A 27362-nucleotide genomic window follows, 5' to 3' on the forward strand; every position below is an offset into this window, starting at 1 on the left:
TGAAAACAAAACTTTATTGACAAGACAGCATTGCTCGTGTTCTGTGGTAGCGCAAGGCTCCCATTAGGAGTGGTAACTGGTAAGAGGTTCTGTCACTGCAGCAATATCTACTGTTAGCACATCTATCCTACATAGCAAAGCGTAATTTATATATTGAGGATGTAAAAATACGCATGTTCTACCTCAGGTACCTGCACTCGTGTTCTATGTTGTGGATTACCTCAGGTACCTGCACTCGTGTTCTATGTTGTGGATTACCTCAGGTTATCTGCACTCGTGTTCTATGTTGTAGATTACCTCAGGTACCTGCACTCGTGTTCTATGCTATAGATTACCTCAGGTTACCTGCACTCGTGTTCTATGCTGTAGATTACCTCAGGTACCTGCACTCGTGTTCTATGTTGTAGATTACCTCAGGTACCTGCACTCGTGTTCTATGTTGTAGATTACCTCAGGTACCTGCACTCGTGTTCTATGCTATAGATTACCTCAGGTACCTGCACTCGTGTTCTATGCTGCGGATTACCTCAGGTACCTGCACTCGTGTTCTATGTTGTAGATTACCTCAGGTACCTGCACTCGTGTTCTATGCTATAGATTACCTCAGGTACCTGCACTCGTGTTCTATGCTGCGGATTACCTCAGGTACCTGCACTCGTGTTCTATGTTGTAGATTACCTCAGGTACCTGCACTCGTGTTCTATGCTATAGATTACCTCAGGTACCTGCACTCGTGTTCTATGTTGTAGATCATAGATCCCCAACTCCAGTCCTCAAGGCCCACCAACAGGTCATGTTTTCAGGATTTCCTTTGCATTGCACAGGTGATGCAATTATTACCTGGGCAAGACTAAGGAAATCCTGAAAACATGACATGTTGGTGGGCCTTGAGGACTGGAGTTGGGGACCTCTGTTGTAGATTACCTCAGGTACCTGCACTCGTGTTATATGCTGCAGATTACCTCAGGTACCTGCACTCGTGTTCTATGTTGTGGATTACCTCAGGTACCTGCACTCGTGTTCTATGCTGCAGATTACCTCAGGTACCTGCACTCGTGTTCTATGTTGTAGATTACCTCAGGTTACCTGCACTCGTGTTATATGCTGCAGATTACCTCAGGTACCTGCACCCGTGTTCTATGCTGTAGATTACCTCAGGTACCTGCACTCGTGTTCTATGCTATAGATTACCTCAGGTACCTGCACTCGTGTTCTATGTTGTAGATTACCTCAGGTACCTGCACTCGTGTTCTATGTTGTAGATTACCTCAGGTTACCTGCACTCGTGTTATATGCTGCAGATTACCTCAGGTACCTGCACCCGTGTTCTATGCTGTAGATTACCTCAGGTACCTGCACTCGTGTTCTATGCTGTAGATTACCTCAGGTGCCTGCACTCGTGTTCTATGTTGTGGATTACCTCAGGTACCTGCACTCGTGTTCTATGCTGTAGATTACCTCAGGTACCTGCACTCGTGTTCTATGTTGTAGATTACCTCAGGTACCTGCACTCGTGTTCTATGTTGTAGATTACCTCAGGTTATCTGCACTCGTGTTCTATGTTGTGGATTACCTCAGGTACCTGCACTCGTGTTCTATGTTGTGGATTACCTCAGGTACCTGCACTCGTGTTCTATGTTGTAGATTACCTCAGGTTATCTGCACTCGTGTTATATGCTGCAGATTACCTCAGGTTATCTGCACTCGTGTTAAACATCCGGGGGCGAACTGCTGGGGGCAAAACATCCGGGGGCAAAACATCCGGGGCGAACTGCTGGGGACGAAATGTGCAGGGGCGAACTGCTGGGTGCAAAACATCCGGGGGCGAACGTTTTAAAAATGTAAATTTTTTTTTTTACAGGAAAGCTATATATCTTGGTACCGTGTTAGCCAGTAGATAGAAAAATATTTTGAATTGTGAGTCCTCAGTGGTTGATACCATCTTTTCAGTTAGCCATTAAAAGGTAACAAATTGCAAGCTTTCGAGACTACACAGGTCTCTTCATCAGGCAAAGACTAAAAGCAATTCTGAAGAATCACATATTTAGGCACAACATAGCACAGAAAAAAAAAGGAAAAAACCATGGATAAGACAGGTGACATGAAGCAGAATTACCATGAGTGATAAACAGTTATGTCCATAAATATTGGACCAGTTCTTAGATAAGGATTGTTCCTTAGTTGATGTAAAAAGACATAAACCCTTGCGACACATTCCATTCCATAAACTGATGACGACCTTTGACCTTAAATGTGTCGCACGGATTTATGTCTTTTTACATCAACTAAGGAACTTGCCCCTCAGACTATGAGGGGTCATCACAACAGAACCAGACCCCAATCAGAGGACAGTAAAACAATCCTTCTCTAAGAACTGGTCCAATATTTATGGACATAACTGTTTATCACTCATGGTAATTCTGCTTCATGTCACCTGTCTTATCCATGGTTTTTCCTTTTTTTTTTCTGTGCTGTGTTGTGCATAAATATGTGATTCTTAGAATTGCTTTTAGTCTTAAGGTACCGTCACACTAGACGATATCGCTAGCGATCCGTGACGTTGCAGCGTCCTCCCTAGCGATATCGTCCAGTGTGACAGGCAGCAGCGATCAGGCCCCTGCTGTGCTGTCGCTGGTCGGGGAAGAAAGTCCAGAACTTTATTTGGTCGCTGGACTCCCCGCAGACATCGCTGAATCGGCGTGTGTGACACCGATTCAGCGATGTCTTCACTGGTAACCAGGGTAAACATCGGGTATCTAAGCGCAGGGCCGCGCTTAGTAACCCTATGTTTACCCTGGTTACCATCCTAAAAGTAAAAAAAACAAACACTACATACTTACCTACAGCCGTCTGTCCTCCAGCGCTGTGCTCTGCACTCCTCCTGTACTGGCTGTGAGCGTCGGTCAGCCGGAAAGCAGAGCGGTGACGTCACCGCTCTGCTTTCCGGCCGCTGTGCTCACACAGACAGTACAGGAGGAGTGCAGAGCACAGCGCTGGAGGACAGACGGCTGTAGGTAAGTATGTACTGTTTGTTTTTTTTACTTTTAGGATGGTAACCAGGGTAAACATCGGGTTACTAAGCGCGGCCCTGCGCTTAGTTACCCGATGTTTACCCTGGTTACCGGCATCGTTGGTCACTGGAGAGCTGTCTGTGTGACAGCTCTCCAGCGACCAAACAGCGACACTGCAGCGATCCGGATCGTTGTCGGTATCGCTGCAGCGGCGCTAAGTGTGACGGTACCTTAGCCTGATGAAGGGACCTGTGTAGTCTCGAAAGCTTGCAATTTGTCACCATCTTTTCAGTTAGCCATTAAAAGGTATCAACCACTGAGGACTCTCAATTCTAAATATTTTTCTAATTTTTTTTATTACCGTATATATTCTAGTATAAGCCGAGATTTTCAGCCCAAATTTTTGGGCTGAAAGTGCCCCTCTCGGCTTATACTCGAGTCAAGGTGGGTGGCAGGGTCTGCGGGGGAGAGGGCGCTGAGGCATACTTACCTGCTTCCAGCGATCCTGACGCTCCCCGCCTGTCCCACGGTCTTCGATGCTGCAGTTCTTCCACTGTTCAGCGGTCACGTGGGACCGCTGATTAGAGAAATGAATATGCGGCTCCACCTCCCATAGGGGTGGAGCCACATAGTCATTTCTCTAATCAGCGGTAACGGTGACCGCTGATAGAGGAAGAAGCTGCGGCACCGAAGACAGCTGTCCGGGAGAAGGAGCCGGACGCCGGGAGCAGGTAAGTATCGCATATTCACCTATCCCCGTTCCACACGCCGGGTGTCGCTCCATCTTCCCGGCGTCGCTCCATCTTCCCGGCGTCTCTTCGCTCTGACTGTGCAGGTCAGAGGGCGCGATGACGCATATAGTGTGCGCGGCGCCCTTTGCCTGATCTGTCAGAGCGGAGAGATGCCGAGACCGGACACCGGGAGCTGCAAGCAAGAAAGGTGAGTATGGCTTTTTTTTTTTTTTTACTGCAGCAGCAGCAGCGGCACAGATTTATGTGGAGCATCTATGGGGAAATATGAACGGTGCAGAGCACTATATGGGGCACAGCTATGGGGAAATATGAACGGTGCAGAGCACTATATGTCAGAGCTATGGGGAAATATGAACGGTGCAGAGCACTATATGGGGCACAGCTATGGGGAAATATGAACGGTGCAGAGCCCTATATGGGGCACAGCTATGGGGAAATATGAACGGTGCAGAGCACTATATGGGGCACAGCTATGGGGAAATATGAACGGTGCAGAGCACTATATGGCACAGCTATGGGGCAATAATGAATGGTGCAGAGCACTATATGGCACAGCTATGGGGAAATATGAACGGTGCAGAGCACTATATGGCACAGCTATGGGGCAATAATGAACGGTGCAGAGCACTATATGGCACAGCTATGGGGAAATATGAACGGTGCAGAGCACTATATGGCACAGCTATGGGGCAATAATGAACAGTGCAGAGCACTATATGGGGCACAGCTATGGGGAAATAATGAACATGCAGAGCACTATATGGCACAGCTATGGGGAAATAATGAACGGTGCAGAGCACTATATGGCACAGCTATGGGGAAATAATGATCTATTTTTATTTTTGAAAGTCACCGGTAAATGCTGCATTTCCACCCTAGGCTTATACTCGAGCCAATAAGTTTTCCCAGTTTTTTGTGGCAAAATTAGGGGGGTCGGCTTATACTCGGGTCGGCTTATACTCGAGTATATACAGTAATTTTATTTTGTTCAAGGTTGCCAGTTTCTGAGATCTACCTTTTTTCCCTTGATAGAACTGTGTGAGAGCCTTTTTTCAGTAATTTTTGAAAAGATTGTCCACTACTTGGACTCCCCCTTCTGATTCCTATTGCCTCACGTGCTGGCACCATTCCAGTGGTGTTGGTACTTGCTTTCCTGGGACTCAAATGAGGTTGCCTGGTGCCCAATCCGCACCGGCGTCACTGTTCCCGCCTTCAAATGCATTGAACATCAATAAGAAGTCAGGGTTACAGGTGCTCTCTGACTTCCTCTTGATATTTGATTTGTCCGAAGGCTGGGACAGCGACGCTAGCGCTGATTGGGCACCAGGATCACATGTCATAACAATCTCACATTAGCCAAGGGAATGCGAATGCCACCACCTCTAGAACGGCACTGCCACGGGAGGTGACTATAGGTGTTTTTATTTTAACGTGGCCAAACATGAAGGATGAGAAGGGGTTGTCGAAGTAGTGCACATAACCGGCCACCTGCAGTCCAGATCTTTCACCAATGGAAACATGAAATCAAAATTCCAGCTAAAGAAGACCTAGGACTGTTGAGCAACTAGAATCCTACATCAGGCAAGAGTGGGACAAAACATTTCTCTCAAACCTCCACTGATTGGTCTCCTCAATTCCCAGACATTTACTGTACATACTATTTTAAACTTTGGTAGACATGGCGATATCCCAACTTTTTTGAGATGTTGCTGCCATCAATTTCTAAAAGTTAATTTGTTCAAATAAAATGGAAAAATGTCTATCTTTTCACCTTATGATCTGTGTTCAGTTCATTAAGTATGCCTAAGAGATTAAGGCCATGTTCACACAGTGCGTTTTTTACTGCGGAACCGCAGCGGTTTTGCCGCTGCGGTTCCGCAGCTGTTTTCCATGCAGGGTACATAACAATGTAACCCTATGGAAAACAGTCACTGCTGTGCACATGATCCGTAATTTCGTTTAAAAAGCCGCGCAGAATAGCTGCGGCAAAAAAGAAGGAGCATGTCACTTCTTTTTCCTGAACCGCAGCGGTTCTGCACCCATAGACCTCCATTGTGAGGTCAAAATCGCAGTAAAACCCGCAGATCAAAAATATATCTGCGGGTTTTACTGCGATTTGATGTGCAGAACCGCTGCAGCAGGAAGTGCGGGGGAGCGGGCGGAAGTGCGTGGGCGGAGTGTGGCTGCCCCCCCGTGCTCTGATGCCCCCCCCCGTGCTCCGATGCCCCCCCCAGTGCTCCGATGCCCCCCACGTGCCCTAATCTCCCCCCCTTATACTTACCCGGCGTCCCGGTGTCCGTCTTCTCCCTGGGCGCCGCCATCTTGCAAAATGGCGGGCGCATGCGCAGTGCGCCCGCCGAATCTGCCGGCCGGCAGATTCGCTCCAAAGTGCATTTTGATCACTGAGATATAACCTATCTCAGTGATCAAAATAAAAAAATAGTAAATGACACCCCCCCCACTTTGTCACCCCCATTGGTAGGGACAATAAAAAAATTAAGAATTTTTTTTTTTTTTTTTCACTAAGGTTAGAATAGGGTTAGGGGTAGGGTTAGGGTATTTTCAGCCATTTTAGCCCTAAAAAGCTTCCTAGGAAACACACAGTCTCTGCATAGAAAACTGCATAAAAAAAGGATAAAAAAACGCATCAAAAAACGCATCAAAAAAGGACAAAAAAAGGACCTGCGTTTTCTGCCAAGAGCTGCAGTTTTTTTTAAAAAAACTGTCCTGAAAAAAAAAAGGATGGAAATCCTGAACGTGTGAACATACCCTTACAAATCATTGCATTCTTGTTTTCTTTACATTTTACACAGGATCACAACTTATCTTGGAACTTGGGTTGTATATAGAAAAGTATAAAGTGGGTATAACACAATCACCATAACGATGGACTGGACCATACCATTGAGGATATGGGACAGTAACATGATCAGGGATGCCACTAGGAACTTCAGGCCCTACACTGGCAAAGTTTTTGGACCTCCTTAAGACTCCACCCCAGCTCCGCCTTCATACCTCGAACCTTCTACAGTTCCACCGCCCCTTTTGGAAAAACTCGACTTTTGCACCACATCCTCAACAAACCGATATTAACAGTTCCCAGCAAACACCTTATCACATACATAGCCAGCAGCTTTTGTTTTGGCCAAAAGATTTTTTAACCCCCATTCTGACATGAGACGTAATAATCCATCCCCTGCCCAGGGCTTATTTGACCAGGAACGTATTATTACATCTGAGAGATCTCCTGCGCACTCGGGGTTGTGCGGGCGATTGCCGTCGGATGTCAGCTGATTCTGAAAGCCAACACCCGACACTAAGTGCCAGGAGCGGTCACTGACTGCTCCCGGCACTTTAACCCCTGAAATGCTGATCACAGTATTCCAAAAGGCGGCAGAGGGCTGACAGCCCCTTTTCCTTTGCATTGGAGACCCCTCGGCGTGACGCGGGATCCCGTTCGTTGCCATGGTGACCCGATGTCATCATGACAACATTCGGGTCACCAGACCTAGAAAACTTGCTGATCATGCCCTGTGCATGATGTGCTACTTTGTCAGTGCAGAGCTGACAGTTTCTATGGTACTAGATGGTCCGATGCCATCTCATCGGGAGGGTGATGACATTCCGATGGGGAAGGCTTTGCAGCACTGAGAATCTCTTGTCCCCAACCCCCATATAATGCTGCTTAAAGGTTGATTATGGCCCCATAAGATGTTCCATAGAAAATGTGCCCTATATAATGTTACATAATGGTTGATTATGGCCCCATAAGATGCTCCATACAAAATATGTCCCATATAATGCTGCATAATGGTTGATTATGGCCCCACAAGATGCTCCATAGAAAATGTGCACCATTTAACACTAGAAGTCCCGGGAATTTCAAGATCCCCCCCTGAAGTCCTGAGAGAGGGTCAAATGACCCTCAGTCCATATTGACACCTTAATTAGCATCCTTTCATTTGTAAATGTGCTTTTGCCTGAGGAATCTGCAGGGGGGATTATCTAAGATAAGAGTGTGTAAACAGAAGAATGCAAGCTATTCCTGAGTGTGGGGGTTGCTGCTCACAAGAAAGAAAGAATATGAGCTGCTCCTGAGTGTCTGCCTCCCCCCCCCCCCCCCCCCCAGCTGCATTGCATTAGCAAATTTGCATGCAGCTTTATGTGCTCTGGGGGAGAAACCTATTTTGTTCACAGGAAAGAAAATGGAGAGAAGGCACACCATTGAAGAGGCATTGGAACTGATTCTGAGCAACACAAAAGGTACCTTCACACATAACGATATTGTTAACGATATCGTTGCTATTTGTGACGTAGCAACGATATCGTTAATGAAATCGTTATGTGTGACAGCGACCAACGATCAGGCCCCTGCTGGGAGATCGTTGGTCGCTGAATAAAGTCCAGAACTTTATTTCGTCGCTGGACTCCCTGGAGACATCGCTGGATCGGCGTGTGTGACACCGATCCAGCGATGTCTTCACTGGTAACCAGGGTAAACATCGGGTAACTAAGCGCAGGGCCGCGCTTAGTAACCCGATGTTTACCCTGGTTACCATGCTAAAAGTAAAAAAAAACAAACACTAGATACTTACCTACAGCCGTCTGTCCTCCAGCGCTGCGCTCTGCACTCCTCCTGTACTGGCTGTGAGCCGGAAAGCAGAGCGGTGACGTCACCGCTCTGCTTTCCGGCTCCCAGACAGTACAGGAGGAGAGCAGAGAAGCAGAGCGCAGCGCTGGAGGACAGACAGCGGTAGGTAAGTATGTAGTGGTTTTTTTTTTTTACTTTTAGCATGGTAACCAGGGTAAACATCGGGTTACTAAGCGCGGCCCTGCGCTTAGTTACCCGATGTTTACCCTGGTTACCGGCATCGTTGGTCGCTGGAGAGCTGTCTGTGTGACAGCGTTCCAGCGACCAAACAGCGACGCTGCAGCGATCCGGATCGTTGTCGGTATCGCTGCAGCGTCGCTTAATGTGAAGGGGCCTAAACTCTTCAGACTCAGATGGAGAAGACATAGTCCTTCAGCCGGCACATGTGGGGTCTGTGCTGACACATGCCATATGCACGGACATACGGGACACATGTTCCCCTATGGCCCCATTCCGCATGAACTGTGTCTGTGTGGAGCACATGCGTGTCCGTCTGCTCTACCCAGAGACATGTCCGTTGTTTTGCGGAAGCACGGACCGCTTTTTGGAGGAAAGTGAAAAGCCTAAAAATAAAGAATTTCATATTCACCTCAGTCCAGCGCTGACAGTTCCTCTCACTTTCGGTGCCGCTCATTAGGCTATGAATATTCACTTCACTGAGCCCAAGAGTGAACCGGAAGTGAGAGGAGAAGAGGCGCTGGAGGGAGGTGAGTATGTGGTGACAGCAGACAGCGCTATCTGTGGATTCACGGATAGCACACGGACATCACCTACGGTGCATGGGGGCCAAAAAGGATCCTGTTCTGCTTGTTTCAAAAACAGACAGAACAGGATGCTAAAAAAGGCAGTGTGAGGTACCTATTTTATTTCCTGACTATCTTTTTTATTTTGAACCAAAACAAAATGCTTATTTGAAATTATTTATCTTGCAGATGAGGAGACTCCGCCTCTACCAAAAAAGAGAGCTCGGTTGGCGAGTGAGCCGACAGAGACCGCAAAAGATGGCACAGTGTGGCATGAAGTACAAGTGGGGAAACATCTCCATTTGACCCCAATAGAACCGTACCCTACAGATGGAAAGCCAAGTGCTAAGGCCAGACGAAGTGTCCAGAGTCGCCTTCAGAGCTTCCTCTGTTTTATCAGTCTTGACATGCTTCGTAGCATTGAAGAATGGACTACTCAACATGCACCTCACACGGAGCAGGTGGATTGGTTCATGGGTCTCCCGGAACTAATGGCATTTATTTCAGTCATTATCTTGCGGGGGGTGACCAAGGTTCCATCACTACGTGACAGCTGGTCAGCAAACCTGGGAAACCCAAGGATCATTGCCACTATGACCCGAAACCGCTTTCAAGACATCATGCAACACCTACGCTTTGATGACATGTTCACGCGCAGTGAGCGAGTGGAGACCGATAAGTTTGCTGCAATCTCCGATGTGTGGAGATCATTTGTCACCAACTGCATCGCATCCTACAACCCTGGTCGACACATCACTATTGATGAACAGCTTTTCCCTTCAAAGACTCGCTGCTGTTTTCTGCAATACATTGCAACAAAAGCAGACAAGTTTGGCATCAAGTTTTGGGTGGCTTGCGACTTGAAATCAAAGTACATCTGTAATGTCCTCCCATATCTTGGCAAGGACCCCAGTCGTCCCAGCGAGGAGAGACTGTCCGAAACTGTAGTGATGAGGCTGATGGAACCATTCATGGACAAGGGCAGAACTGTAACCACGGACAATTTCTTTACATCATTGTCACTTGCACAACCACTGCTTAGTCGGGAAACCACTATCCTCGGCATAGTCAACAAGAGTCGCCGGGAAATTCCTCAATCCGCTAGACAGATGGACCGCACTGAATTCACCACTCAGGTATTTTCAACCACTGGTGCCACACTGACAGTGTATGCACCCAAACGAAAGAAGGCCGTCTACATTCTCAGCAGCATGCACAGCGTGGTTGAGACTGAGGCTACCAACAAAAGGAAGCCAAACACGGTCACACAATACAACCACACAAAGTGCGGTGTGGATGTAATGGACCAAATGGTGCAGGAACACGGAGATGGCCAGTCGCCGTGTTCTACAACATGATTGACATGGCAGCACTCAATGCTCATGTTCTTTATCAGGCATGCACTGGGGTGCAGGAGAGACGGGTGGACTTCCTGGTTGAGCTTGCAAAAGAGTTAGGTGGCCGTCATGTGACTGAAAAGAAGGCACGCAAGGAGAAACTCCTTTGGCAACTTCCTTCCACACCCAGCCCTGGCAAAAGGGTGAAGTGTCAGGTCAACCATCGATGTACGAACAATTGTGCAACTGAGAGATGTGTTGATTGCTACAAATACACGTGTGGCAAATGTACCAGGGACATACCCAGGCAGTGCCAGGTATGTTCCGACATGTTCAGACAGACTGCTGAGTCAGTGCTGAAATGCTAGTCACACAAGGACATGCCACTCACACACACACAGCCACCCACTGCAGCCTATGGAAAATATGTGTGGAATTGTTTTATTCCTTGTATTTTTTTTAACATTTTTATAACAAAAATAAAAAGCATCCTTTGATGCGTGCTCCTTTACTCCCCTACCCCCATGTATTTGTCTTTACCCTTTCCCCCCTCCCCTCTTCCCACTCCTCCACCAACATCCCTCCCTGTTGTATAATTTGATTATATTGTTTTCTTGTTCACTGTTTTATCACATTTGTTTGGCCATGCCGCTTATACACTGCTCATCTTGAAAATGTGACTATTTGTTTGATGTTGGTGTGAAATAACCCTTTAGTGAAAAAAAAATCTTATTGGTTTTTTAAAAAAAATAAAAAGCATCAAAACAAATAACAGTTGTTCTTTTGTATATTTTTCACACTAAAATTTCAGTCCTCTTGTGCGAATTTTTTTCGCGCCAAATTTGCACAAGAATGAACATGCTACGATTTTTTTTTCGCTAGTGTGATTGAGGCCTAAAGGTACAGTTACACGTTACGATCTCGTTGACGATATCGTTTGAAAACGTCACGTGATCACGTCGTTCATGCAATGTCGTTTTCACATCGTTGCGTGTAACGTGAAGATATCGGACGAACACATCGTTGGATCGCTGATCGCAGATTTGAGGTCAGGATCTCAAATCTGACGATCGTCGTCCAATTATGTGTCAGAAGATGTGCAGCATCGTTCAGTGTAACGCTGAGATGAACGATTTTGGTCTAAATTCTATTCCTGCCATTGTGAAAAATCGTTCTGCAAACGTTTGCAATGAGGCTAACGCTATGCCAAAATTTACATCGTTAACAAGATAGTTGCATGTGACGCCTCTTGGACGATGTGAAACTGATTGCACGAACGATGTGATCACGTGACATTTCTAACTATATCGTCGACGAGATCGTAACATGTAATGGTACCTTTGACCGCTGCGGATCCGCAGCAGTTTCCCCTGAGTTTACAGTACAATATAAACTCATGGGAAACAAAAAACGCTGTGCACATGCTGCGGAAAAATCCGCGCGGAAACGCTGCGGATTACATTCCGCAGCGTGTCACTTCTTTTCTGCGGATTTTCACCTGCTCCAATAGGAAACTGCAGATGAAAATCCGCAGAAGAAACCGCAGTAAAAAACGCGATAAATCCGCAGTAAAAACCGCAACGGGTTTTCACATTGGATTTTGGAATTCCGTTGCGGAAAAATCCGCAGTGGAATCCGCAAAGTGTGCACATAGCCTTAAGGTACTGTCACACTAGACGATATCGCTAGCGATCCGTGACGTTGCAGCGTCCTCGCTAGCGATATCGTCCAGTGTGACAGCGACCAACGATCAGGCCCCTGCTGGGAGATCGCTGGTCGGGGAAGAAAGTCCAGAACTTTATTTCGTCGCTGGACTCCCCGTAGACATCGCTGAATCGGCGTGTGTGACACCGATTCAGCGATGTCTTCGCTGGTAACCAGGGTAAACATCGGGTAACTAAGCGCAGGGCCGCGCTTAGTAACCCGATGTTTACCCTGGTTACCATCCTAAAAGTAAAAAAACAAACACTACATACTTACCTACAGCCGTCCGTCCTCCAGCGCTGTGCTCTGCACTCCTCCTGCTCTGGCTGTGAGCGTCGGTCAGCCGGAAAGCAGAGCGGTGACGTCACCGCTCTGCTTTCTGGCTGCCCGGCACTCACAGCCAGACCAGAGAAGCAGAGCGCCGAGGACAGACAGCAGAAGGTAAGTATGTAGCGTTTGTTTTTTTACTTTTTAGCATGGTAACCAGGGTAAACATCGGGTTACTAAGCGCGGCCCTGCGCTTAGTTACCCGATGTTTACCCTGGTTACCGGGGACCTCGGGATCGTTGGTCGCTGGAGAGCGGTCTGTGTGACAGCTCTCCAGCGACCAAACAGCGACGCTGCAGCGATCCGGATCGTTGTCGGTATCGCTGCAGCGTCGCTATGTGTGACGGTACCTTTAGATACAAATGCTTCTGGTCATTACTCACAGCTGTACCTTGCTCTAAAATCTCTATTTAAAATATATAAAAAATGATTAATTGTTTCAGCGCTTTTTTGCACAAATAATAACTAAATACAATATGTATAGTCTTTATATTATCAAATACAATAAACTGAACAGAACTAACTTGAAACTACATGGGTAAACTCGATGGAAAACAGCAAACAACCTCCTGTGGTGCAACAGTAATGGCCTTAATTACAGAACAATAGACAGTGAATAGAGATAAGATAAGCTATAGATAAAATCCTTTAGGTCATTTGACCCTTCTCTGGGTTTCAAAGGTAGAAATATCAAATGACCCGTCTCTGGGACTTCTAGTGATAATGCTGCATAATGATTGATTATGGCCCCATAAGATGCTCCATAGAAATATGTGGCCCATATGCTGCTGCTGCGATAAAAAAAAAAAAAAATGACATACTTACCTCTTGTCCTGAGCAGGCCTCCGGCACCTGCGATATTCACCTGTCCCCGTTCCACCACCGGGCATCTCTCCCGTCTTCCGCTTCCTCTGCAGTGACTGTTCAGGCAGAGGGCGGCGCACACTATCCGCATCATCGCGCCCTCTGACCTGAACGTCACAGCCAGAGGGCACAGAAGACGGAGCGGCGCGCAGAGGTGGAATGGGGACAGGTGAATATCGGAATGCTCACCCTCCCCTGTTATACTCACCTGCTCTCAATGCGGTCCCTGGCAGCATCTCGCTGACAGTCTCCGGGAGTCGGCAGCTTCGTCCTATGTTCAGCGGTCACATCGTACCACTCATTACAGTAATGAATATGCGGCTCCACCCCTATGGGAGTGGAGTCGCGTCCATATTCATAGTCCACATGACTATGTAAAATGTTAATAAACTTGTTGATCCAATGTGAGCAATGTCCTTATACATTATTATTGTCTGTCATTGCAGTTGAAGATGTTATGAGACGCTGGCGCAGCATCTGCGACCAATATAGGCGTGAACGTCAGCAGCGGGCCAGGAGTGGGGATACAGCACTGACCAAGCGCAAATACATATATTTTGACCGACTGGCATTTCTGGCTCCCATTATGGATCTGAGACCGTAAGTACATGCATCACACCACATTACACATATGCTTTTTACGGTCATATGTCTAAATTTTTTATTGTAAAATTCAATTTCCCAACAGAACTCAGCCCAACCTCACTGGGAGGGAGACAGGGTCTTATTCTGAGTCCATTATTGATCCGGTCGGGGAAGGTGAAGAGGTGGCTGGCCCATCTTCTCAGCCTTCCAGCTGCATCACCCAAGCTCCACCTGCACCAGCACCTGCAACAGGACCTGGACCAGCAGCCGCACGAGCACCCTGCAGCCTTGATGAACCAGGCGACAGCAGCAGCCCTACTGTTCCCCTGGAGGCCTCCCCCCAGCCTGCTGTCATATCCCGCCGTGGGCGACGAAGGCGAGACATCCCTGCCTCTGATACAAGGAGGCATGTTGACACGGGGGTGCTGAATTACCTGTCCAGGGCTGCCCTGGATGAGGAGGCATATTCCCGCAGTCTGGCCCGGTGCCTACGTGCCCTACCCCGTGAGGTGAGGCTACGTGTGCGAGGATCAATGCTTATCCTCATTGATTCATGCACCCTCCCCCCAATACCTCATATGAGTTACTTGAGTTCTTGGAGAGGTTGCAGCGGTAACTCCATAACCTGCTCCGAGTTAACCTCAACCCAGAAGTGAATGGGCAATATGGATCTGACGCACTTCCTCCACTGGTGCCTACTCCTCAACCCATTCCTCCCCAAAACCAACCTTAGCCACAACAGGCCCAAATGGCATCCAATAAAACACCTGCCCAATATGGCCACTTGTACAGACCCAGTGTTGGAGGCTGGTCCCAACCTGGCTTTCGACGTCATGGTTATATTGGAGGGTATGAGTCACGTGGTTTCCAGAATCCCCAGGAGTATAATGTAAATTATCCCTATGGACACTTTGCCACTCACCAATCTGATTCTGGCCACAACATACATCATGGCCAAGATTATGCACCCACACAGGGTGAAGGCCAAGTTGGACACCAAAGCCAGCAAGAAAGATAGGCTGGACTCCGCCATCACCTCCATCAACATTCCAAAATGTATAATGTATTTTATCTGATTTTGCTATAGCAAATTACTGTTAATGTTTCATTGTTATGTTTTACAACATTTGAAAAAATGGTATGGCCAAATTTCTATGGCCACAAAAGCCCTATGACAACTTTTTTTTTTTCTTAAAACCAGATTTATCTTTTGGCTTTATAAAAAATGGCAAGTTTTGTCTCTTCTTAAAATAATTAATACAAGATACAAAATGAAAAAAAAAACATCTATAACAAATAAAATGAACACACACAACTTAAATGAAAAAAGTATATTTATATACACAAACATTTTAAACTTACAACATAGATACAGCATGCTCTTGCCAGGGAGTAGCACCCAGAGGTGTCACAAAATAATTAGTATAAATATCATGTACTTTCAGTATGGAAAGCGTTAGATGATAAGGGATCACATGTGGTCTAGGCCTACCTACATTGCCCAACACACCTTCAGCACCATCAGATGAGGAGCATTCATGAAGTCTGGTGAAGTTATGTAGGACCACACATCCTTTGATGACCTCATTTACGTTGGCTTCACTCAGCTGAATGGCTGACTGGAGGACCCGCCATTTGGCACAAAGAATGCCAAAGGCGCACTCCACCAGTCGCCTTTCGCGTGATAAGCTTCGGTGATCCAGGTTTCGACAGGGATATGGCCTCATTACATGCCTGGTTAATTGAAAGGCCTCATCTGCAACAAGGACATAAGGCGCAGAAACTGGATTGGAGCCTGGAAGCTGACGAGGTGGTGGTAGGTCCAACTGGTTATTGCGCAGCCGCCGACCCATAATGGAAGAATTGAAGATTCTAGAGAGTCTCCCGTTCTCCCATAGGCCCCAATGTCTACAATTATAAACTTGTAGTGACTGTTAACCAGAGCTAACAACACTACAGAAAAATATTGTTTATAATTATAGAATTGGAACCCTGAGTTCGGCAGCTTACGCGCACTGATATGTTTCCCATCAAGGGCTCCAATACAATTGGGAAATTGGCAGTGTTCCTCAAATCCCCAGGCCATCCGCAACCAGTCTTCCATCTTGGGCTCAGGCACGACCACCTGATGAAGTCGGGACCAGATTACTGAACAGGTAGACCAGACTATGCCTGAGATTATTATTATTTATTATTATTATACATTTTTATAGCGCCATTTATTCCATGGCGCTTTACATGTGAATACGGGGCAAATATAGACAAATACATTAAACATGAGCAGATAACAAGGCACACGAGTACATAAGGAGGGAGGACCCTGCCCGCGAGGGCTCACAGTCTGCAGGGGGTGGGTGAGGATACACTAGGAGAGGGAAGAGCTGGCTGTGCGGCTGTTCAGTAGGTTGAGGATCACTGCAGGCTGTAGACATCCCAATCAAAAATTCATGATGGAGTGCTGCATAAGATTGACCAGTTGTAAGGAAGCTAAAACTAAAAAAACTTTAAACAAAAAACATTAAAACTGGTTCAAGGTTTAAAACAATTCATATAGAACACATGTACTGTGTGGAACTAACAAGCCAGGCTATCAAAATTTAACACTGGCTATGTGAATTTCACATTAATAACATATTGTTACTACTAAGCGTAGAGATTTGAGATATATTAAGAATAAAATAAGAGAAACTGGTAAGCAGAACTAGCTAAGACATTTAGAGACACATCATCAACATAGAGTACGAGGAGGAGGAATACGTACCGTAATGTAAGGAGAAGACGCTCCTCAGCAGATATACAATTGCGCATCCTGCTGTCCTGAAAGGTGATCCCAGGGCGCACTGTCTCCAACAAAAGATCAAAGGTGGCAAGGCTCATGCGACAATATTGATAAAACTTGTCTGGATGTGTCCGCAGAGATGCATAGAGACAGTGAAAATGGTCTTTAGTGAGCCGTTGCCTCAAAAGCGGATGGACCCACATTCGTCTCCTCCTCCTTGGATCCACTATCACTGGGTATGGCTGGCCAAAGCGGCGTGACAAAACCCAGTTGTATAGAACACGCTCAGTTGGGGTGAACCTAAGTATGTCTGACATGTTGCTAACAAACCACCAATACACCAACACAAGCACAGCAACAAAATGGCCAGATTGGAGGCTTCCACCTGTTGTAGAGGCAATAAATAGGGTTGCTGAAGATGATTTAAATTATTTGCAGGCCTCAAAACCGTTAAATGTCCATTTTGGAAGGTTGCAATTAAAAAAACGCTATACGGATGACATATGGAGGATTACATGCGCAAAATACGCAGCCACACCTTGCCAACGGATGACATATGGATCACTGCTCAGGGAACATTTCTGCATATTACGACCGTAAAAAACGGACCGTATTTTTATACGTTATGTGTGACCCCGGTCTAACAGTAAAATCTGGCGCGTCTTCCCTTCTGAACTTTGCACTGTGCCTGAAAAGTAGCATTCCCATACATAAGGAGTATCGGTGTACTTGGGAGAAATTGCACAACAAATTTTGGGGTCCATTTTTCCTGTTACCCTTGTCAGAATAACAAATTTTGGATCTGAAGTAAATTTTTTGGGGAAAAAAAAGTTAAATGTTCATTTTCTTTTCCACATTCCAAAAATTCCTGTGAAGCACCTGAAGGGTTAATAAACTTCTTGAATGTGGTTTTGAGCACCTTGAGGGGTGCTGCTTTTATAATGGTGTCACTTTTGGGTATCTTCTATCATATAGACCCCTCAAAGTGACTTCAAATGTGATGTGGTCCCTGTAAAAATGAGATATCGCTGGTCAACTTTTAACCCTTAAAGGGACACTCACCTGAATTTGGAGGGAACAATCTTCAGCCATGGAGGCGGGGTTTTGGGGTTTTTGATTCACCCTTTCCTTACCCACTGGCTGCATGCTGGCTGCAATATTGGATTGAAGCTCATTCTCTGTCCACCGTAGTACATGCCTGCACAAGGCAATCTTGCCTTGCGCAGGCATGTACTATGGAGGACAGAGAATGAACTTCAATCCAATATTGCAGCCAGCATGCAGCCAGCGGGTAAGGAAAGGGTGAATCAAATACCCCAAAACCCCGCCTCCATGGCTGAAGATTGTTCCCTCCAAATTCAGGTGACAGTGTCCCTTTAACACTTCCTAACATAAAAAGTTGGTTCCAAAATTGTGCTGATGTAAAGCAGACATGTGGAAAATGTTACTTATTAAGTATTTTGTGTGACGTATCTCTGTGATTTAAGGGATGAAAATTGAAAGTAGGAAAATTGCAAGGTGACGAGGTTAATTCGTTAGCTGCTGCTCTATTTAACTCCACTTAGATCTTTGCTCCATGCCACCTGTCAATGTTCCAGTATTGGTCTGTTCACTCCTGGATCGTTCTTGTGACCTGTCTTCCCATCAGAAGCTAAGTTCCAGCTTGTATTTCTTTGGTTTGCTATTTTTCTGTCCAGCTTGCTATTTAATTTGTTGTCTTGCTTGCTGGAAGCTCTGGGACGCAGAGTGAGCGCCTCTGCACCGTGAGTCGGTGCGGAGGGTCTTTTTGCGCCCTCTGCGTGGTCTTTTTGTAGGTTTTTGTGCTGACCGCAAAGTAACCTTTCCTATCCTCGGTCTGTTCAGTAAGTCGGGCCTCACTTTGCTAAATCTATTTCATCTCTGTGTTTGTATTTTCATCTTTACTCACAGTCATTATATGTGGGGGGCTGCCTTTTCCTTTGGGGAATTTCTCTGAGGCAAGGTAGGCTTTATTTTTCTATCTTCAGGGCTAGCTAGTTTCTTAGGCAGTGCCGAGTTGCATAGGGAGCGTTAGGCGCAATCCACGGCTATTTCTAGTGTGTTTGATAGGTTTAGGGATTGCGGTCAGCAGAGTTCCCACGTCCCAGAGCTCGTCCTTATTATCAGTAACGATCAGGGCATTCCTTGTGCTCTTAACCACCAGGTCCATTATTGTCCTGACCACCAGGTCATAACACGGGCCATCATCTAGTAACATAGTTACCTAGAGCCCCACTTCCAGAGCACATTTCCCACTTTTTCCCTTTCTTTTACACTACACAGCTGAATTCAGATGCGCACCCACCATTAATATATACAGTGCTTTGCAAACGTATTCGGCCCCCTGGAACTTTTCAACCTTTTCCCACATTTGCTTCAAACAAAGATACCAAATGTAAATTTTTGGTGAAGAATCATAACAAGTGGAACACAATTGTGAAGTTGAACGAAATGTATTAGTTATTTTAAATTTTTGTGGAAATTCAAAAACTGAAAAGTGGGGCGTGCAACATTATTCGGCCCCTTTAACTTAACCCCTTTCTGACATCGGACGTACTATCCCGTCGAGGTGGGGTGGGCCCCTATGACCACCGACGGGATAGTACGTCCAGCGCGATCGGCGGCGCTCACGGGGGGAGCACGGCCGGGTGTCAGCTGCCTATCGCAGCTGACATCTGGCACTATGTGCCAGGAGCGGTCACGGACCGCTCCCAGCACATTAACCCCCGGCACACCGTGATCAAACATGATCGCGATGTGCCGGCGGTGCAGGGAAGCATCGCGCAGGGAGGGGGCTCCCTGCGGGCTTCCCTGAGCCCCCCGCAGCAACGCGATGTGATCGCGTTGCTGCGAGGGTCTTACCTCCCTCTCTGTCTGCTCCAGACCCGGATCCAAGATGGCCGCGGATCCGGGTCCTGCAGGGAGGGAGGTGGCTTCACAGAGCCTGCTCAGAGCAGGCACTGTGAAGCCTGCAGTGCTGCATGTCAGATCGGTGATCTGACAGAGTGCTGTGCAAACTGTCAGATCACCGATCTGTGATGTCCCCCCCTGGGACAAAGTAAAAAAGTTAAAAAAAAATTTTTCCAAATGTGTAAAAAAAAATATTCCTAAATAATGAAAAAAAAAATATTCCCATAAATACATTTCTTTATCTAAATTAAAAAAAAACAATAAAAGTACATATATTTAGTATCGCTGCGTCCGTAACGGCCCGACCTATAAAACTGGCCCACTAGTTAACCCCTTCAGTAAACACCGTAAGAAAAAAAACGAGGCAAAAAACCGCTTTATTATCATACCGCCAAACAAAAAGTGGAATAACATGCGATCAAAAAGACATATAAATAACCATGGTACCGCTGAAAACGTCATCTTGTCCCGCAAAAAACGAGCCGCCATACAGCATCATCAGCAATAAAATAAAAAAGTTATAGTCCTGAGAATAAAGCGATGCAAAAATAATTATTTTTTCTATAAAATAGTTTTTATCGTATAAAAGCGCCAAAACATAAAAAAATGATATAAATGAGGTGTCGCTGTAATCGTACTGACCCGAAGAATAAAACTGCTTTATCAATTTTACCAAACGCGGAACGGTATAAACGCCTCCCCCAAAAGAAATTCATGAGTAGCTGGTTTTTGGTCATTCTGCCATACAAAAATCGGAACAAAAAGCGATCAAAAAATGTCACGTGCCCGAAAATGTTACCAATAAAAACGTCCACTCGTCCCGCAAAAAACAAGACCTCACATGACTCTGTGGACCAAAATATGGAAAAATTATAGCTCTCAAAATGTAACGCAAAAAATATTTTTTGCAATAAAAAGCGTCTTTCAGTGTGTGACGGCTGCCAATCATAAAAATCCGCTAAAAAACCCACTATAAAAGTAAATCAAACCCCCCTTCATCACCCCCTTAGTTAGGGAAAAATTAAAAAAATGTATTTATTTCCATTTTCCCATTAGGGTTAGGGCTACAGTTTGGGTTGGGGCTAAAGTTAGGGTTAGGGTTGGGGCTAAAGTTACAGTTAGGGTTTAGATTACATTTACAGTTGGGAATAGGGTTGGGATTAGGGTTAGGGGTGTGTCAGGGTTAGAGGTGTGGTTAGGGTTACTGTTGGGATTAGGGTTAGGGGTGTGTTTGGATTAGGGTTTCAGTTATAATTGGGGGGTTTCCACTGTTTAGGCACATCAGGGGCTCTCCAAACGCGACATGGCGTCCGATCTCAATTCCAGCCAATTCTGCGTTGAAAAAGTAAAACAGTGCTTCTTCCCTTCCGAGCTCTCCCGTGTGCCCAAACAGGGGTTTACCCCAACATATGGGGTATCAGCGTACTCAGGACAAATAGGACAACAACTTTTGGGGTCCAAATTCTCCTGTTACCCTTGGGAAAATACAAAACTGGGGGCTAAAAAATAATTTTTGTGGGGAAAAAAAAGATGTTTTATTTTCACGGCTCTGCGTTATAAACTGTAGTGAAACACTTGGGGGTTCAAAGTTCTCACAACACATCTAGATAAGTTCCATGGGGGGTCTAGTTTCCAATATGGGGTCACTTGGGGGTTTCTACTGTTTAGGTACATTAGGGGTTCTACAAACGCAATGTGACGCCTGCAGACCATTCCATCTAAGTCTGCTTCCAAATGGCACTCCTTCCCTTCTGAGCCCTCCCATGCGCCCAAACGGTGGTTCCCCCCAACATATGGGGTATCAGCGTACTCAGGACAAATTGGACAACAACTTTTGAGGTCGAATCTCTCCTCTTACCCTCGGGAAAATACAAAACTGAGGGCTAAAAAATAATTTTTGGGGGAAAGATTTTTTTTAAAATTTTCACGGCTCTGCGTTACAAACTGTAGTGAAACACTTGGGGGCTCAAAGCTCTCACAACACATCTAGATGAGTTCCTTAGGGGGTCTAGTTTCCAAAATGGTGTCACTTGTGGGGGGTTTCTACTGTTTAGGTACATTAGGGCTCTGCAAATGCAATGTGACACCTGCAGACCATTCCATCTAAGTCTGCATTCCAAATGGAGCTCCTTCCCTTCCGAGCCCTCCCATGCGCCCAAACAGTGGTTTCCCCCCCCCCCCACATATGGGGTATCAGCGCACTCAGGACAAATTGGACAACACATTTTGGGGTCCAATTTCTCCTGTTACCCTCGGGAAAATAGAAAACTGGGGCTAAAAAATAATTTTTGTGGGAAAAAAATTTTTGTTTTATTTTTACGGCTCTCCATTATAAACTTATGTGAGGCCCTTGGTGGGTCAAAGCGCTCACCACACATCTAGATAAGTTCCTTAGGGGGTCTAGTTTCCAAAATGGTGTCACTTGTGGGGGGTTTCTACTGTTTAGGTACATTAGGGGCTCTGCAAACGCAATGTGACACTTGCAGACCATTCCATCTAAGTCTGCATTCAAATGGCACTCCTTCCCTTCTGAGCCCTCCCATGCGCCCAAACAGTGGTTCCCCCCACATATGGTGTATCATCGTACTCAGGACAAATTGGGCAACAAATTTTGGGGTCCAATTTCTCCTGTTACCCTCGGGAAAATACAAAACTGGGGGCTAAAAAAATAATTTTTGTGGGAAAAATTTTTTGTTTTATTTTTACGGCTCTGCATTATAAACTTCTGTGAAGCACTTGGTGGGTCAAAGTGCTCACCACACCTCTAGATAAGTTCCTTAGGGGGTCTACTTTCCAAAATGGTGTCACTTGTGGGGGGTTTCAATGTTTAGGCACATCAGTGGCTCTCCAAACGCAACATGGCGTCCCATCTCAATTCCTGTCAATTTTGCATTGAAAAGTCAAACGGCGCTCCTTCCCTTCCGAGCTCTCCCATCCGCCCAAACAGTGGTTTACCCCCACATATGGGGTATCAGCGTACTCAGGACAAATTGTACAACAACTTTTGGGGTCCAATTTCTTCTCTTACCCTTGGAAAAATAAAAAATTGGGGGCGAAAAGATAATTTTTGTGAAAAAATATGATTTTTTATTTTTACGGTTCTACATTATAAACTTCTGTGAAGCCCTTGGTGGGTCAAAATGCTCACCACACCTCTAGATAAGTTCCATAGGGGGTCTACTTTCCAAAATGGTGTCACTTGTGGGGGTTTCAATGTTTAGGCACATCAGGGGCTCTCCAAACTTTTGCATTGAAAAGTCAAATGGCGCTCCTTCGCTTCCGAGCTCTGCCATGCGCCCAAACAGTGGTTTACCCCCACATGTGGGGTATTGGCGTACTCTGGACAAATTGTACAACAATGTTTGGGGTCCATTTTCTCCTGTTACCCTTGGTAAAATAAAACAAATTGGAGCTGAATTAAATTTTTTGTGAAAAAAATTTAAATGTTCATTTTTATTTAACCCCTTCATGACCCAGCCTATTTTGACCTTAAAGACCTTGCCGTTTTTTGCAATTCTGACCAGTGTCCCTTCATGAGGTAATAACTCAGGAACGCTTCAATGGATCCTAGCGGTTCTGAGATTGTTTTTTCGTGACATATTGGGCTTCATGTTAGTGGTAAATTTAGGTCAATAAATTCTGTGTTTATTTGTGATAAAAACGGAAATTTGGCGAAAATTTTGAAAATTTCGCAATTTTCACATTTTGAATTTTTATTCTGTTAAACCAGAGAGTTATGTGACACAAAATAGTTAATAAATAACATTTCCCACACGTCTACTTTACATCAGCACAATTTTGGAAACAAAATTTTTTTTTGCTAGGAAGTTATAAGGGTTAAAATTTGACCAGCGATTTCTCATTTTTACAACGAAATTTACAAAACCATTTTTTTTAGGGACCACCTCACATTTGAAGTCAGTTTGAGGGGTCTATATGGCTGAAAATACCCAAAAGTGACACCATTCTAAAAACTGCACCCCTCAAGGTGCACAAAACCACATTCAAGAAGTTTATTAACCCTTCAGGTGCTTCACAGCAGCAGAAGCAACATGGAAGGAAAAAATGAACATTTAACTTTTTAGTCACAAAAATGATTTTTCAGCAACAATTTTTTTATTTTCCCAATGGTAAAAGGAGAAACTGAACCACGTACGTTGTTGTCCAATTTGTCCTGAGTACGCCGATACCTCATATGTGGGGGTAAACCACTGTTCGGGCGCACGGCAGGGCTTGGAAGGGAAGGAGCGCCATTTGACTTTTTGAATGAAAAATTGGCTGCACTCTTTAGCGGACACCATGTCACATTTGGAGAGCCCCCGTGTGCCTAAAAATTGGAGCTCCCCCACAAGTGACCCCATTTTGGAAACTAGACGCCCCAAGGAACTTATCTAGATGCATAGTGAGCCCTTTAAACCCCCAGGTGCTTCACAAATTGATCCGTAAAAATGAAAAAGTACTTTTTTTTCACAAAAAAATTCTTTTAGCCTCAATTTTTTCATTTTCACATGGACAACAGGATAAAATGGATCCTAAAATTTGTTTGGCAATTTCTCCTGAGTACACCGATACTTCACATGTGGGGGTAAACCACTGTTTGGGCACATGGTAAGGCTCGGAAGGGAAGGAGCGCCATTTGACTTTTTGAATGAAAAATTATCTCCATCGATAGCGGACACCATGTCGCGTTTGGAGAGACCCTGTGTGCTTAAACATTGGAGCTCCCCCACAAGTGACCCCATTTTGGAAACTGGACCCCCCAAGGAACTTATCTAGATGCCTAGTGAGCACTTTAAACCCTCAGGTGCTTCACAAATTGATCCGTAAAAATGAAAAAGTACTTTTTTTTCACAAAAAATTTATTTTCGCCTCAATTTTTTCATTTTCACATGGGCAATAGGATAAAATGGATCCTAAAATTTGTTGAGCAATTTCTCCCGAGTACGCCGATACCTCATATGTGGGGGTAAACCACTGTTTGGGCACACGGCAGGGCTCGGAAGGGAAGGCGCGCCTTTTAACTTTTTGAATGGAAAATTAGCTCCAATTGTTAGCGGACACCATGTCGCATTTGGAGAGCCCCTGTGTGCCTATGCAATGGAGCTCCCCCACAAGTGACCCCATTTTGGAAACTAGACCCCCCAAGGAACTTATCTAGATGCATACTGAGCACTTTAAACCCCCAGGTGCTTCACAGAAGTTTATAATGCAGAGCCATGAAAATAAAAAATAATTTTTCTTTTCTCAAAAATGATTTTTTAGCCTGGAATTTCCTATTTTGCCAATGGTAATAGGAGAAATTGGACCACAAATGTTGTTGTCCAGTTTGTCCTGAGTATGCAGATACCCCATATGTGGGGGTAAACCACTGTTTGGGCGCACGGCAGGGCTCAGAAGGGAAGGCACGCCATTTGGCTTTTTAAATGGAAAATTAGCTCCAATCATTAGCGGACACCATGTCGCGTTTGGAGAGCCCCTGTGTGCCTAAACATTGGAGATCCCCCACAAATTACCCCATTTTGGAAACTAGACCCCCAAAGGAACTAATCTAGATGTGTAGTGAGCACTTTGAACCCTCAAGTGCTTCACAGAAGTTTATAACGCAGAGCCATGAAAATAAAAAAAAAAAATTATTTTCTCAAAAATGAATTTTAGCCCGCAATTTTTTATTTTCCCAAGGGTAACAGGAGAAATTTGACCCCAAAAGTTGTTGTCCAGTTTCTCCTGAGTACGCTGATACCCCATATGTGGGGGTAAACCACTGTTTAGGCACATGCTGGGGCTCGGAAGTGAAGTAGTGACGTTTTGAAATGCAGACTTTGATGGAATGCTCTGCGGGCGTCACGTTGCGTTTGCAGAGCCCCTGATGTGGCTAAACAGTAGAAACCCCCCACAAGTGACCCCATTTTGGAAACTAGACCCCGAAAGGAACTTATCTAGATGTGAGGTGAGCACTTTGAACCCCCAAGTGCTTCACAGAAGTTCATAACACAGAGCAGTGAAAATAATAAATACGTTTTCTTTCCTCAAAAATAATTTTTTAGCCCAGAATTTTTTATTTTCCCAAGGGTTACAGGAGAAATTGGACCACAAAAGTTGTTGTCCAGTTTCTCCTGAGTACGCTGATACCCCATGTGTGGGGGTAAACCACTGTTTGGGCACACGTGGGGGCTCAGAAGGGAAGTAGTGACTTTTGAAATGCAGACTTTGATGGAATGGTCTGCGGGCGTCACATTGCGTTTGCAGAGCCCCTGGTGTGCCTAAACAGTAGAAACCCCCCACAAGTGACCCCATTTTGGAAACTAGACCCCCAAAGGAACTTATCTAGATGTGTGGTGAGCACTTTCAACCCCCAAGTGCTTTACAGAAGTTTATAACGCAGAGCCGTGAAAATAATAAATACGTTTTCTTTCCTCAAAAATAATTTTTTAGCCCAGAATTTTTTATTTTCCTAAGGGTTACAGGAGAAATTGGACCACAAAAGTTGTTGTCCAGTTTCTCCTGAGTACGCTGATGCCCCATGTGTGGGGGTAAACCACTGTTTGGGCACACGTGGGGGCTCAGAAGGGAAGTAGTGACTTTTGAAATGCAGACTTTGATGGAATGGTCTGCGGGCGTCATGTTGCGTTTGCAGAGCCCCTGGTGTGCCTAAACAGTAGAAACCCCCCACAAGTGACCCCATTTTGGAAACTAGACCCCCCAAGGAACTTATCTAGATATGTGGTGAGCACTTTGAACCCCCAAGTGCTTCACAGACGTTTACAACGCAGAGCCGTGAAAATAAAAAATCATTTTTCTTTCCTCAAAAATGATGTTTTAGCAAGCAATTTTTTATTTTCTCAAGGGTAACAGGAGAAGTTGGACCCCAGTAATTGTTGCGCAGTTTGTCCTGAGTATGCTGGTACCCCATATGTGGGGGTAAACCACTGTTTGGGCACACGTCGGGGTTCGGAAGTGAGGGAGCACCATTTGAATTTTTGAATACAAGATTGGCTGGAATCAATGGTGGCGCCATGTTGCGTTTGGAGACCCCCTGAAGTGCCTAAACAGTGGAAACCCCTCAATTCTACCTCCGACACACCCCTAACCCTTATCCCAACTGTAGCCGTAACCCTAATCACAACCCTAACCCCAACACACCCCTAACCACAACCCTAACCCCAACACACCCCTAACCCTAACCACAACCCTAATTCCAACCCAACTCTAAGGCTATGTGCCAACGTTGCGGATTCGTATGAGATTTTTCAGCATCATTTTTGAAAAATCCGCGGGTAAAAGGCACTGCGTTTTACCTGTGGATTTACCGTGGATTTCCAGTGTTTTTTGTGCGGATTTCACCTGTGGATTCCTATTGAGGAACAGGTGTAAAACGCTGCGGAATCCGCACAAAGAATTGGCATGCTGCGGAAAATACAACGCAGCGTTCCCGCGCGGTATTTTCTGCACCATGGGCACAGCGGATTTGGTTTTCCATATGTTTACATGGTACTGTAAACCTGATGGAACACTGCTGCGAATCCGCAGCGGCCAATCCGCACCGTGTGCACATGGCCTAATTCTAAAGGTATGTGCACACGCTGCGGAAAACGCTGCGGATCCGCAGCAGTTTCCCATGAGTGTACAGTTCAATGTGAACCTATGGGAACCAAAAATCGCTGTACACATGCTGCGGAAAAAC

At 45.6% G+C, this 27362-nt stretch overlaps 1 protein-coding gene across 1 annotated transcript; it reads left to right on the forward strand.

Annotated features, from left to right (window-relative positions):
* The first annotated feature begins 19 nt into the window (after positions 1–19).
* LOC138675716 (uncharacterized) lies at positions 20–15289 on the forward strand. Its single transcript, XM_069764178.1, has 3 exons — positions 20–79; positions 13836–13989; positions 14078–15289. The coding sequence occupies exons 2-3, from the start codon at positions 13847–13849 to the stop codon at positions 14628–14630; spliced, it is 696 nt and encodes a 231-aa protein (XP_069620279.1). The 5' UTR covers positions 20–79; positions 13836–13846; the 3' UTR covers positions 14631–15289.
* The last annotated feature ends 12073 nt before the right edge of the window (positions 15290–27362 follow it).

Source organism: Ranitomeya imitator, chromosome 4 (genome assembly GCF_032444005.1).
Source record: "Ranitomeya imitator isolate aRanImi1 chromosome 4, aRanImi1.pri, whole genome shotgun sequence".
In the NCBI taxonomy this organism is placed as follows: Eukaryota; Metazoa; Chordata; class Amphibia; order Anura; family Dendrobatidae; genus Ranitomeya; species Ranitomeya imitator.